The sequence below is a fragment of the Plecotus auritus genome (genome assembly GCF_963455305.1).
Source record: "Plecotus auritus genome assembly, chromosome: 5".
In the NCBI taxonomy this organism is placed as follows: Eukaryota; Metazoa; Chordata; class Mammalia; order Chiroptera; family Vespertilionidae; genus Plecotus; species Plecotus auritus.
Window position 1 is genome coordinate 154,046,818 of NC_137776.1, and position 15,193 is coordinate 154,062,010.

A 15,193-nucleotide genomic window follows, 5' to 3' on the forward strand; every position below is an offset into this window, starting at 1 on the left:
GAGGACAATGGAGCACTAGTTTCAAGTTTGGGTTTATTTAGAGGCAGAGCCAAGAAGCTGTGAGGACTTCCTCCCCCTCACACCGGCACAATCACAGCCACCGAGACAGTTATGTTTAAAGGAAGAACCACCTCAAAGGGTTGAGGGGATTCCTTCAGGACTACAGCTTCTCACCCACATGTTTCTGCCCTGAATTTGAAAGTTTTTAAACAGTGCGTCAATGAACCCTTCCTTCGTAGGATAACTGGAAAACAAGACTAACAAACTATTGGATTCTAATGATCTCCCTCCTCCTGAGTTGCTGTAGCCATCCTATAACATTTTGTTCGCAGCCTGTGAGCAGTTACTATCTGTTATGGGTTGAATTATGTCCCCCCAAAAAAAGATAAGTTGAAGCCCCTAACTCCAGTATATCAGAAACTGGCCTTATTTGAAAATAGTATCTTACTAGAGGTAACCAGGTTAAAATAAGGCTGCTAGGATGGATCCTAATCCAGCCGGACTGGTGTCCTTATAAAAAGCGGGAATGCTGCACAGAGGGAAGACAGTGTGAAGACACAGGCGGAGGCTACGTAAAGGCAGGAAATTGGAGTGGTGCATCTACTTCCAAGGGATGACAAAGGTTGCCAGCCACTGCTAAAAATTAGGAATATGACCTGGCTGACACCTTGATTTCACACTTGTAGCCTACAGTACTGGGAGAAAATAAATTTGTTGTTTTAAGCCATCCAGTTTGTTAATGCAGCTCTAGCAAACCAATACAAGTACCTGTACCTAGCCCTTATAAAAGATACATCCTATATAATAAAGAGCTAATATGCAAATTGACCCTCATGCCATAACACCATCACAAGATGGCGGCACACACAGCAGAGGCTGGGTTCCCGTAACACAAGATGGCTGTGCCCACAGTGGAGGCGGGGTTCCCGTATCGAGTGATCAGCAGGGACCTGAGGCTGCGTGGTGCTGGGCCGGGGGACCTCAGGCTGCGCCTCCCCCGCCCCCCACCCAGTAGGGCTTGACAGGGGACCTCAGGCTGCGCCCCCTGCCTGGTGGGGCTTGATGGGGGACCTCAAGGCGCACTCCCCACCTGGCGGGGCTTGATGGAGGACCTCAAGGCATGCCCCCTGGCCCGGGCCAGGGGACCTCAGGCCACACACCCCCACCTCAGCCCGGGCCAGGGGACCTCAGGCCATGCCCCCTGCCCTGGCACCAGGCTGGGGGACCTCAGGCTGTGCCCCCCACCCAGTGGGGCTTGACAGGGGACCTCAAGGCACACCCCCGCCTGGCAGGGCTTGATGGAGGACCTCAAGGCATGCCCCCCGCCTTGGTGCTGGTCTAGGGGACCTGAGGCTGTGTCCCCTGCTTGGTGGGGCTAGATGGAGGCCCTGAGGCTGCACCCCCCCACCCGGTGGGGCTTGATGGGGGTGGGGCTGGCTGGGTCTGGGTCTGGGTCTCGTGCGATTTCATGGCGCACGCGGGTGGGCAGGGACATGACTCTGGGTCCCGCGGCACGTCCCAAGACTGACAGGAGGGAGATTTTCATATACATTTTACTAATTTTCTTTCATCTCTGACACTTCTATTATACAGAAAGGGCAAATAGCAATATTAAAATATTTCCTCTAATTAATTCCCTTTTAATGTGCACAAATTTCGTGCACTGAGCCACTAGTTTAGGATAAAATAAGATTGAGAATGTCAGTTCATCTGTCATGGGTAATATGGCATGTTTTCCAAAGATGGCTGTAGCATCATCTCCTGACCTCCATGTTTGTCTAGACCCTGGAAACTCCTCCATCAAGAGATGGCATCTAAATCCTCTTTCTTTGAACCTGGGTGGGTTTATGACTCACTTTGATGCTGTGTGACTTCTGAGGCAGCTTCTGTCCTCCTTGCTGGAATTCTCGCCCTGGAGCCTTGGATTGCCATGTAAATGGTCCACTTGTATTGAGTCTGCCATGCTGTGAGGAAGCCCAACTCGCTCAAATGGAGACCACAGGGAGACGTGAAACTACCTGGAGCAAGGGGCCCAGATGGAACCAGAGGCTCCAGCAGCCCTGCAGTTTCTACGTTAGCCACTCTCTGGTTGCACCCTCACGACAAAGACAGACCCTGCACCAGAGCTGCCCAGCCAGCCCATCCTGGACTCCTGACCCATAGAAACCTTTAGAGATAAGAAAAAAGTGATTGCCATGTTTAAAGCCACTAAATCTGTTACACAGCAATAGGAAACTGAACAGTTAGTGTACTCTGCTTTGCCCTGGATGCTTTCTTTTAATTTTAATGTTTAAAATGTACTGTATTATCACTTCTGATTAAATAAATTTGTATTTAGAGCAGTGAAACACAACCACAAAATCTCAGTGGCTTAACATGATAGGATTTATTTCTCACTTGCTTAAAGTCTAATGTGGATGTCATAGGTTGGCTCTCCCTCAAACAGTGACTCGGATACATATTCTTTTTTCTTAATTTTTTTATTGATTTCAGAGATGAAGAGATAGATAGATGATAGATAGATAGATAGATAGATAGATAGATAGATAGATAGATAGATAGAGATAGATGGTAGGTAGATCAATGTTGAGAAAGAATCATTGATCAGCTGCCTCCTGCTCACCCCACAACGGGAATTAAGCCCACAACCCGGGCATGTGCCCTGACTGGGAATCAAACCGTGACCTCCTAGCTCATAGGTCAATGCTCGAGGGCCACGCGAGGGATCCATATTCTTAAACCTAATGTCTCTGTTGACCCCTGGTCCTTCTTGGGGCCCTCTGCTGGGTATAGAGGTGTCAGGGATTATTTTCTGGTTAGTTTCATTTTAAAGAACATCATCAAAGAGGAACCAGGACCCAGGCCAGTCTGCCCCCAGGCAGTCTGGAACGTGTAAACCATTTGCTCCTTGGTGTCCCTGGGTGGGAAAGATAAAACCTTGTGATTCATTAGCTGGCTGTAAATTGCTCAGATTATTTGGCCTCATTTAACTATAGCGTCTCTTATTCCACTTGTCAAGGAATCTTCTAGCTTCTTACTATCCTGCCTCATGATCAGACACAGTCCCAGAATCAAGTCCTGTTAAGTCGTGCATAATTTCTAGGAAGAGTTAGGAACCCCAAATAGTGTTTTATTTTATAAATTGTTTCTCTTATGTAACTCTGAAGGCCCACTTTGTTTTTAAAGCTGTAATGTATCCTAATTACATTCTGTTAGGGGTAGCTTTTAGGAGAGGCATTGGTGGGAGGGGAAGGAATGGGGAGGAGAAGGGACCTTCACATTTCCCAGCTCTCTCGGAGAAAGCAGCCAGTGTGTATTAGCATTCATTTCACGTAATTTCCATGATAATGCTATAATTTAAAACACTCTGACTCAAAGACCTAATAAAGGAGGTTAGACTTTCTAAATTTGCTGCACAGATTGCTCATCTCTCCATCAATCTTCCTTCTCTTAAGCAAAATGTAAAATTTGGAACAAAGAGTGAAAGTGCCAAGGTTTGACTGATCCCTTGTTAACATTATTCTGCTCTTCAGCAATATCTTAAGCCTTTGAGTTCTCTTTCTGAGCATGTGTGTGAAAGTGCCTACGTGAAAAAACCTTCAGGTCACTTCTACCTTCTGAGATGGGGGCGGGGGGGGACAGTAAACTGCCAAATGATGCTTGTCTGCTCCCCAACTTTGACTGAAATCTCTTCCTTCCAATTACTTTGATTAATGACTAAAGATTTTATAAGTAGAGACTCATGGTGGAGACATCTGCCTTCCCATGTGGGTATGAGGAGGATGCATGCGTATGTAGGGCCTTCAGGCAGCAGGAAACCAGTGATGGGTGTGGGCCTAGTGAGCTGGGCTCCCTCACCCTCCTAATGTCCAGCTGCATGACTTGGCTTCCTGGACAAGAGACGGTGTGGACTCATCGTGAACAGCGGGATATCTGAACTGGACCTGCGAGTGGGGTAGAAGGAGAAAGCTGGAGATGGCCCGTGCCTCCTTCCTTAGTCCTGTCAGGCGCTGCTGCCCTTCGGGCTGGTCCCTCGCCTGGGGGCTCCAGGGTTGTTCCTGGTTCTCACTTCTGTGGTCAGGAAGCACCTTGGAGGTGAGTTGCTCAGCTTAAGAAGACTGGATAGGGGGACCGAGCCAGTTTTGCTCAGTGGATAGAGCCTCAGCTTGAGGACTGAAGGATCTCAGGTTCAATTCCAGTCAAGGGTACATGCCCAGGTTGTAGGCTCTATCCCCAGTAGGGGGCGTGCAGGATATAGCCGATCAATGATTCTTTCTCATCGTTGATGTTTCTCTCTCTCTCTCTCTCTCTCTCTCTCTCTCTCTCTCTCTCTCTCTCTCTCTCTCTCTCTCTCCCCCCCCCTTCCTCTTTGAAATCAGTAAGTATATATTAAAACAAAACAAAACAAAACAAAAAAACTGAATAGGAGAGTATGAGATGGCCACTCCAGCCAAAGAAAGAAGAACTAAGACTTGGCCTGGGGCGGCAGTGGGGTTCCTAGGAAGGACTTGGGCCTCCTCCCTGTATCAAGCTGATCAGGAGCTCAAAGATTCTCCCCAGCTCCCGGCAGCCAAACCCCAGCTGTTTCTCCATGTCAGGAACCAGCAGCCTGTGTGAGCAGGGGGAGTGCGGAAGGCCTTGGAGGGGGATAGAAAGAGAAGCTGGGGCCGAGCACCACAGTCCCTGGAGAACCCCTCCTGGGGTGCAGCAGTCTGGCCACACCCATGGACTGGAGGAGAGAGGGAGGAAGCCTACCTGGGGGAGGGGGGTGTTCTGTAGGAAAGGCGCTTTCCTTTCTTTGTAGGAGTACCAGTTCTGCTTTCTGGGCCTCTGCCTCCTGCCAGACCTGCCTGCCAGTTGCTTTATGTATATTTGCTATCTTTATCCTCAAAGCCCTAAAACTAATAGGTCCTATTATTCCCTTTTGATGAGAAAATAAGGCTCAGAGAGAAGGAATAACCTCTGGCTGCAGAGTTAAGATTTCAGCTAGATGTGCCAACTGTGGGCCAGCCTCCCACGGAGCAGCCCTCTGTGGCACCAACAGCAGAGGGCACAGAGGCAAACATGCAGCATCTGTCTCAGCAGCGGTCGGTTGACAGTTTACCATTTTTCCTCCTTTTTGTTCCCTATGATTGAAGGATTCCCTCTCCATTATTATTGATTCTTTAAAACATACATGTATGTAGGTATATATATATATTTTTTAAATATATTTTATTGATTTCAGAGAGGAAGGGAGAGGGAGAGAGAGACAGAAACATCAATGTTGAGAGAGAATCATTGATCAGCTGCCTCCTGCACACCCCATACCGAGGATGGAGCCCGCAACCTGGGCATGTGCCCTGACCTAGAATCGAACTATGACCTCCTGGTTCATAGATCCACCCTCAACCACTGAGCCACACCAGCCAGGCCATTATTGTTGGTTTTAAGAGGAATAAGAACACAGAGAAGTGAGAAGCGGAGGGTTCGTGGAGTTGAGTGGGAGCCATGCACTGTGGGGAGGAGAGGGCAGCCATGCTGAGAGGCTGCAGACAGGAAGGCCCCTACCCAGCCAGTGTCGCCAACTGCAGGACTCTGCCACCCGGGGGGCTGCTGGCCTTCCTGGCTGGCTCTGGCGCTGTGACACATCGCAGATCTGCCAGAGCCCTCTGCCTGGGCCCCAGGGTGGAGGAGTCACCTCGCCCTCTGGGTAAACATCCGGAAATTAAACATCAGAGGGTGGCCTTGCTGCAGAGGCAGGAAATTAAGACTTTGAAAAGGGGTCCTCGATTTTCAGTGTGCTAAGTCACCCAGGGTGTTTGTTCAAAATGCTGCTGCATTTCCTGATCCCCACTCTTAGGAACTCTCAGGCAGCAGTTTGGAAGTGAGGCCCAGAATCCGCATTGTCAAAACACCCCAAGCAATTCCCATCCTATGCACCGTGGACCAGGCTAAGGAAGACACTGACTTGGAGGGAAGACACTGAAACTTTTCTTTAAGAAAACAGCTTTTTTTGTTCTATTGTTTAATCCCGTGAGCACCTGTTGTAGATATAGGTATGATGTTCATGACGCTGTCTTGCTGAAAGAAAGATAATGAACACAGCAGTTATATGCATAATTGCAGTTAATTATTATGTTGTGAATGTATAGTTAAATGATAAACATTAACTTATAAACACTCTTATTAAGAGTTCCCTGTTATTTGCCATTAATCAGGGGAGTTTGCTCCTTTACCCACTTGATAAAGTTTTGTGTTCTAGCTATGTGGCGGGCACTGTTCAAGAAGGTGGGGACAGATGTGGGCCAACAGCTGGGGCTGATCTCTACCCTTCTGGGCCTTACTGGCTGGCCAGAGAGATTGATTAAATAAATCCCCAACAATGTGCATTTCCATTTTGTGTAAGTTTATTCTTATTACTTAGGGTATTTGTTAAATTCATTACTAAATGTGATTTATATTGTATATAGGGATTTGCCAGTAAACAAATACTAAAGAAAAAAATCCTTGTCAGACTATGTATTGTGATTTGGGGTTTAAAACATCGGTTGGCATATGGAATATGAACTTTCCAGGTACACTCTGATTGAGCTAGAAAGATGTATTTTTAATAAATTTTGTACAAAGTTGTCATTTTGTTTCTTAGTGAGTTGTGACTTCACCTCCAAATATGTTTAATTAAAATGTTTTAAGGATCTATTGATCCCCACCCTCACCATGTCTCTGCTTCTTCCCTCACTTGTGAGCATAGTGCCATTAGGAAAATGGTACCCAAGTGCTTTTGAGCACAAATGTACCTGAATGCAGATATCTCATCCAGTGAGAATTCTGATTCCATGCCTAGCACATCCTTATGCTGTTCTCTGGCCTGAAATTTGAATGTGCCGATAGTCTATGAGAGAACACATCAAATGTGAAACAGAACTGTCATCAGTAACCTCTGCTTTTTGATTTCCAGTGTTGCAGGTGGCGAGCTGTTTGACTTCTTAGCTGAAAAGGAATCTTTGACTGAAGAGGAAGCAACTGAATTTCTCAAACAAATTCTTAATGGTGTTTACTACCTGCACTCCCTTCAGATTGCCCACTTTGATCTTAAGGTACGTTGCTGAGTGTTAGTCAGAGAGAAGCTGATGGAAACCACAGCACTGGTTGTTTGCTAAGGAAAAATGGAAGCACTTGAAAGAGACTTGTCATTCCTGTGGGTATAGCAAATGGAATTATCAGTGTAAATCAGCCAGTGTATAATGCATGCCTTCGGCAGTGACTCCTAACTTTTTGTGGAATAGAGGCTTAAGATTAATGATTACATTTGAGAATCCCTGGGGAAGAATCAAGGGGTCTCATCAGCCAGGTCTTTAAGCAACGGAGCTGCTGTTGGTGGTAGGACATTTTCAGCCGGGAGTGCCCACTGGCTTCCCAGTCTCCATCCCTGTGGCTGCAGGGCTCGTAAGATAGAGCCTCAATCTCTACTCTTTCTCTTGATGCAAAGGCTTATGGGTCTGACTCTGTCACCGGCAATCAAGCCAAATTCTGAGACTGGCTAAGTGGGGTCATACCTGGCTGGGGACAGGGCATTATGGGAGCTAATATCACACTCCCAACAGTCACAGAGGTCATGGTCTCTTTGGGAAGGTAAGATACCCGTGAGCCACAGGAAGTGACAATGTCAATGTTAAGATTGAAGTGCAAAGTAGCATGTGGTCGATTGCCAAGTGAATGATTCAGATCATTGGAGCTAGGATAGGACCATAGCAGAGGAAGGATTTTCTTCATGCTATTGTAGCAAAGCTATGAAGACCCCATCTGTATCCCCCCAACACTCACTAAGGCACACCCCAAAGACTGCTGTTGCAAACACCTATGGCTCTCTGCTTGACATCTGGTTTCGGGCCCTGGAAGCTGACAATGCTAAAGAGTAAATGCTGCCCTAGCCGGTTTGGCTCAGTGGATAGAGCGTTGGCCTGCGGACTGAAGGGTCCCAGGTTCGGTTCCAGTAAAGGATACATGCCCAGGTTGTAAGCTCAATCCCCAGCAGGGGGCGTGCAGGAGACAGCTGATCAATGATTCCCTCTCATCGATGTTTCTATCTCTCTCTCTCTCTCCCTCTCCATTCCTCTCTGAAATCAATAAAAATATAGTAAAAAAAAAAAGTAAATGCCCACAGGCACAGCTCTTAGCAATGAAGGATGGCGAGATGGTCAGTAAACCCCCGAACTCCCTCCTGTTTTATTTGGAAAACTCTGAGTGCTACTTTTTCTCCCCAAGTTCCTCAAAGGGGTCACACTGCAGTCACTCCTAACTTGATAAGATGCCTTGTATCGGCTTCCTTCCATTTCCTGCCTCCCCATTCCTCTACCAAGTGGCTCCCACATAAGCCACATGTACCTAAATGTCCCAGGTCTACTCCTGGGAGAACCTAAACCAAAACATTTATTTTTCCTGGTGTTCTGTTACCAGTACCCTTTATGCCTGTTTTTCAGTTGTTTTTTCAGGGCAGAGGAAGAGTTATTCAGCCACCTTACCTTAGTATAGCATAACTTAGCTGCTATATTTTTTTATTGTGGAAAAATAAAGATAACATAATTTATACCATCCTAACCATTTTTAAGTATGCAGTTCAGTGGCATCAGTAAATCCACCTTGTTGTGCAACCATCACCACCATCTACTTCTAGAACTTATCCATCTTCCCACTCTGAAACTATGTGCCCATTAGACAGTGACTCCCCGTCCCTCTCCCAACCCCATCTTCTCACCACCACCATCCTACTTTCTGACTCCATGAATTTGCCCTTTCCAGGTACTTCATATAAGTGGACTCATATAATAGTTATCCTTTCTTATCTGGCTTATTTCAGTTAGCATAATGCCTTCAAGGTTCTCCCATGTTGTAACAAGTTTCAGACTTGACTTCCTTTCTAATGCTGAATAATGTTCCATTATATTACCTACCACGTTTGGTTTATCCATTCCTCTGTTGGTGGACATTGGATTTTTCCCCGCCTTTTGGTTACTATGAGTATCGCTGCAGCACTATTTCTCTTTTTCTTTAAGCCTGAAAACATAATGCTTTTGGATAGAAATGTTCCCAAACCTCGGATCAAGATCATCGACTTTGGGCTGGCCCATAAAATTGACTTTGGGAATGAATTCAAAAACATATTTGGGACACCAGAATTTGTTGGTAAGTTTCCTTGCTCCTGTGGTCATTTATTTCTCATAAGCATTATGTTGGCAACATTTCCCCGGCGGCAGCATCATTTCCCTGGTACATGTGTCTGGTTTATACATGAAAATAGGACCTGTTGGTTTGCTTCCTTCTGAAACTCTGTCTCTCAATGTGCATTTATTTCCTCTTAGCTCCTGAGATAGTCAACTATGAACCTCTTGGCCTCGAGGCAGATATGTGGTAAGTAGCGCGCCCTTGATGTTGTCATCTTTCTGATTTAATTTATTATTATTCTGACATTTGTTTTTGTTTCTGTTTCGTGTCTAGGAGTATTGGAGTAATCACCTATATTCTGTAAGTACCAGAATGCACAGCTCGTATTCTTTCCTTCTTTCGAGACCATATGTTTTATTAAGCAGTCATGTTGATCTCGTCAGCTTATGCATGCTCTTTATGTAAACATTCATTTTACACCCCCAGAACACGCTTAGTTTATACTAATTAAACATTTTCTCCGACTTTGAAGTGAATCATCAGAAACTGCAGCATAATCACTGGAAGAAAGCGTGTCTGTCCATCACTGAGGAAACAGGATAGAGGTTTTTTGTAAACTACTAGATGCTGTTCCAGATTAACTTTTTAAATGCATCCTTTGCATTAAGCCGAAGCTTTTGTGCCTGACAATTAAATGGAATTCTAAAATGATTGCCCAAGCACCACATTATAATCTTATTCCTCACCCCCCTTATCAGATATTATGGAAACGGAATGACAACACAAGAGGTAATTGTTCATGTTCTGTGCCCCACTCTATCAACAGCCTAAGTGGGGCCTCGCCATTTCTCGGAGACACTAAGCAAGAGACGTTAGCAAATGTATCCGCTGTCAACTATGAATTTGAGGAAGAATACTTCAGTAATACCAGTGCCCTCGCCAAAGATTTCATAAGAAGACTGCTCGTCAAGGATCCAAAGTGAGTGTCCCTTGTTCCTGAAAAGTGCTCAGCCATGGCCTCCGCTCGACGAGGGTTTGCCCCTGTCCTGTGCACAGGCCAGGCTTGTGAGACCCCGGGGGTTTGCTCCTCGCAGAGGGAAGCATGCCATGTGAAACGCCTCAGAAAATGCAGGCTCCTTTGTACCTGTTCAGTCAGTCCTGCAGGCACAGTGAAATCATCACACAGGCGTATTTTTTTCTCGACTTTCTTCCATGAAGCAAGCCCCAAACTGCATTTTCTAGAACATTGTTTTGTAGGCCTAGCCGGCAGAGAAACAACCATAGTGTTTGCTTCTGTGGTCACAGCATTTTTTTTTCTTTCTTCTCTCCCCACAAAGGAAGAGAATGACCATTCAAGATAGTTTGCAGCACCCCTGGATCAAGGTAAGCTGCATTTGGTGATTGGTTTGGGTATTAAAGGGCCTCCTGAAATTCGTGTGTTCCAGGGCATTACTAATCCTGTGGGTTCTAACCACAGGACACTTCTGGAGTGTTGGGTTTGCTTTTGGTGCCATATTTTAACACAACTAGCAGATAAGAGTATGCTAATGATATCAGAGGTAGAGAGGAGAAAGCTATCCTAAGGCAAGATTGTAAAGGGAGCTAAAGGTCAAGTCTACTCAAACTGAGCCCTCATTCCAGGAGGCCTTTCTGCCAGGCCTATGGCTCCCTCCCTGCATATTTCACCTTTATATTGCCTGCCTGATGCCTTCGGGCATTTAGATTAAATAATGGAAGTTGCTGTGAATGAAAAGGGGTGGGTCCTCTGAAAGTAACCTCACAGAGCGATCTGATTATAAATTTCTAACTGGGCTGGTCTTAGTGGGTAGTCATGCCCCAGGCATAGCACTTTTTTAGTAAGAGGTTTATCTCTGCCTTAAGCAATGGACAGGGGACCATTGTTTACTGTGTATCTATGTTAACACACCTTTGAAATAAGGGATAACCACCCTCAAGAGAGCACATAATCTTGTTAACTCTCCTGTAATCCAATCCCCACCTTGCTTTCACCCATCATCCTATAATCTTCTGTATGTTCCCTCCCTAATTTCAGATGCATAAACGAGACTGAAAATGTCATTCCCCAAAGCATTTGAAATCTTGCTCCTTGGCATCAGTTTGGTTCAAATAAACTCTGATAAAAATTCCCCGCACAAAAGACCTGAAGTTCCTTCAGCAAGAACAGAAAGGCCTGAAGGTGGGGGGACATGGCAGTTCAGAATGAAATCATGGAACCAAGAAGCGGGTTGTGATGCAATGACTTGCATTACAAAAGTAGGCCTGGCGCATCCAGAGAAGTCTTGGCCTGTACCAGGCCCAGACAGTTGCTGGAAGGCAATGGTGTCTCTCTCAGAGGCAGAGCTTCCTGGGAAAAGTTGTAATCCAGCTTGGTCCAAGCTCAACTTTTCAACTTTTCCCCAACATCCAGCATCCAGTCGTCGTCTTCTTCTGCTTCTTCTTCTTCTTTAAATAAATACATATATATTTTTTATTGATTTCAGAGAGGAAAGGAGAGGGAGAGAGAGATAGAAACATCAATGATGAGAGAGAATCATTGATCAGCTGCCTCCTGCGCGCCCCCATCTGGGGATCGAGGCCACAACCCAGGAATATGCCCTTGACCAGAACTGAACCTGGGACCCTTCAGTCCACAGACCCAATGCTCTATCCACGGAGCAAAACCAGCCAGGGCCGCAACATCCAGTCTTTATAGATGTAGCAAATCCTTAGCCACAAGCGTTAGCCTCTGCCGACTAGGTTCCTAGATCTTGCATTTTATTTCAATATGTTTTGTTATTCTAGCAAGGTAAATGTGTAAGCAAGTATTCTGAATAATGAGAGGTTTCAAAAAATGGTCATGTAACACATTTCTGTAATTTGAAAGCTGTAAATATTTTCTTGGACTTTCATTTTAGCCTAAAGATACCCAACAAGCACTCAGTAGAAAAGCATCAGCAGTAAACATGGAGAAATTCAAGAAGTTCGCAGCCCGGAAAAAATGGAAAGTAAGATTATTTGACATTGAGGGATTTGCTGATTCTATTTCCTGTGCATTTCCAACAATTGTATGAGTTTTGATAGTCTCATTGTCTACCATTACCGGCTTGCCTGGGACCAAGGACACAGGGCAAGACGCTTGCATACTATGCTTCTCTGAGGGGGGACGTGCAAGGGTTTTGCTAGGGTAAGAGCTAATTCCTCAAAGAATCAAGAACAAAATATCAAGAGGAAAAGGGGTGGCGAGCATCCAGTTCTGTCGTTTAATAATGAAATGCAGAAGGAGACTTTCTCTCTATCCTATTGTCTTGATGTATAAGACCTGTATGTAGAATTATTCTTTAAGCAAATACATTCCAACTACTTGTGGGATGCCTGCCCCCGAGAATACATGCTATCAGCAGCGAATGCCATCTCCAAGACTGTCACTTGCACCGATTTGAGTATTTTTGCATAAACTCCTCCTCTCCCCCTGCCTTATTTATCCTCTTTCTTCTTCTTCTTCTCCTTTTTTTTTTCTTTTTTCTTTTTTTAAGCAATCAGTTCGCTTGATATCACTGTGCCAAAGATTATCCAGGTCGTTCTTGTCCAGAAGTAACATGAGTGTTGCCAGAAGCGATGATACTCTGGTAAGCAAACTTGTTTGCCTTGGTGAGGTTCTTTCTTAGCACTTTGTACTTAGCATATCTAGGCTGTTTGATTTGTTCGACAACTCCGAAAACCTGAAGTCATGTAAATGTCAACTTACCCTTCCTCGTCTCAGGATAGGGAGTTGGGATGGCTGATGTATGTCCTCTGTTGCTTCTTCGTCATTTTTTTGTGTGTTTTGATTGGCACTATACCTACTCCCACCCATTACCTCTAACACTACCACCCACCTACTCCCACACTCACAGTGTGATAAAAGAGAGGCTGGTCAGTAGAAGAGGGAAGAGCTCATTTTAATTTTTATTAACTGAAATGAGAGCCTTCCATTGCCACTGACCTGGGAGACTCTTAGGTTGTAGTAGTACAGAAGGGGCAGATAATCCTCCCCCTGAACACACACACACACACACACACACACACACACACACACACACACACACACACACACTTAGAGAAAAAGCCGTAAGGCTTGCTGGTGTAGTTTGTGGTAGACCAGAAGGCTAAACCCACTTGCTTTGTTAGCTGTGTACTGACTGTCCAAAGCCCTTGAGAACAACTCCATAATTTTTTCCCCTTAATCCAAACTGAAACCTAACCACAGATTGACTCTTCAGATATGACTAGACATATTTGAATTCAACAAGACTTTGCTCTGACAGTCACACAACAGGGCTTTGTTAACCCTGGAGGTAAAGGGAACTCCAGGAAAGGCAGAAAGGGTGATTCTGTGGGAACCAGGCCACTCCTGTAACTGAATAGTCCCGTTTCCTGAGTGGAATCTGGGGATTCCAAGTGCAGGATCACACATCAGCACACACCAGCTCTTTTATCTCCCCCTCCCCCGAAGCTAGTAGTTTCCCTGAGGCCAAGCTCTAGCCTTGTAGTGTAAAAAGAGATTGTATATGTTAAAAAGAAAAAAGAAGTGGGAGAGAAGCAAGGTAGAAGAAGGGAGAGGAAGAGGCGGAAGGCTGGATTTGGGAATTGTGGGACCAAAGAAAAGATAAAACTATTAATATAAGATAATGAGAATGATTGAATATTATACATTAAAACCATCCTGAATAATCAGTTGGGAGAAATGACATTTATTGCAAGAAAAGTTTAAGGGAGAAGAGGGACCCAAGCCGTGTAGGAACTCCAGGTGGGAAGACTTCTTCCTCCCAGACCTCGGGTTCTCATTCATCTCAATACCCTGCGAATCAGAGGACATGTTGTAACACTCTCTTTGTTGTCTCTCTCAAGGATGAGGAAGACTCCTTTGTGATGAAAGCCATCATCCATGCCATCAACGATGACAATGTCCCAGGCCTGCAGCACCTCCTGGGCTCATTGTCCAACTATGATGTTAACCAACCCAATAAGGTCTGATCCTGTTCTATCAGGGCTAGTGGGGGAGGGGGGTCATGTGACTGTGCACCGCCAAGTCCCAGGGGGAGAGACCCTGTCTGCTTCCTCATTCTCCCTTCTAGTTGCAAGCTCCATCCTGTGGAAAAACTCACTTCTATGTAGAGAGTGAAATGACAGAAATAAGGTCTTTGGGCATTCAGAGCCTTTCTTCATGCAAGGCCATTCCACATGCACCAATTACACCTCTAACCATGAAAATTTAAAGTACTCACCCCACAAATGAAAATGTTACCTTTTGATTGTGAAACCAAAAGAGGAAGAATGCTGTGTTTTTACTGTCTTCCATTCCTGTTATGTAGCAGTCTTTATGCACCTGTTGAGACATAGGAAGGTGTGTGGGATAGCAGGGATAATTTGGGCATTTTTTTCCTACCAAACCTGAAAAATAGTTTTGTTTCGGTTTCTTGCCTATTCCAGCATGGGACACCTCCATTACTTATTGCTGCTGGCTGTGGAAATATTCAAATGCTACAGTTGCTCATCAAAAGAGGCTCAAGAATCGATGTCCAGGATAAGGTTATTATTCTAATTGCAAATAAATTAATTTTTTAAGTATCTCCAAATGCCTCTAATCTTAGAGGTAACAGAGAAAATAACATGTATGCTCTACTTCAGTTTTCTGTAAAGGAAGATGAACTGCTTAAGTAGCCTGGTCCAAGCTAACAGGTGTTGTAAAGCACGAGGAAAACGTTGCTCTTTCTCTGGGCCCTGTTTTTAGATACCAGCCTTTCTGTGCACACTACCCCAGATTTTCCTTTTCACTGATCACTTACTGAACAGTGTTATTGTAAGATGTCACAGCTGGGAAAGTTTTCATTGTCTAATTCGTCTCACCAGAAATGTATTTGCCTGCTTGTTTATTAGGGCCACAGGGAAGGATGATATGCTTTGAGGTGTGAATCGCATTGGAAGTGTAGACACATTGATTCACAGTTAATAGTCATTACTAGTATAATGGACTTGTCCTCAGCTTCCAGAGACTTTCAGCAGAGCCGTA

General features: G+C 45.1%; 1 protein-coding gene across 1 annotated transcript in view; it reads left to right on the plus strand.

The window, feature by feature from the left end:
- The window catches only part of DAPK1 (death associated protein kinase 1), a 165,417-nt gene that overhangs the window by 109,482 nt on the left and 40,742 nt on the right, over nt 1-15,193 (plus strand). The window contains exons 4-13 of the mRNA XM_080668571.1: nt 6,941-7,079; nt 9,036-9,165; nt 9,342-9,390; nt 9,478-9,504; nt 9,971-10,123; nt 10,482-10,527; nt 12,060-12,149; nt 12,678-12,770; nt 14,032-14,151; nt 14,614-14,712. Coding sequence (XP_080524697.1) covers nt 6,941-7,079; nt 9,036-9,165; nt 9,342-9,390; nt 9,478-9,504; nt 9,971-10,123; nt 10,482-10,527; nt 12,060-12,149; nt 12,678-12,770; nt 14,032-14,151; nt 14,614-14,712 — 946 coding nt within the window. The remainder of the gene's footprint in view (nt 1-6,940; nt 7,080-9,035; nt 9,166-9,341; nt 9,391-9,477; nt 9,505-9,970; nt 10,124-10,481; nt 10,528-12,059; nt 12,150-12,677; nt 12,771-14,031; nt 14,152-14,613; nt 14,713-15,193) is intronic.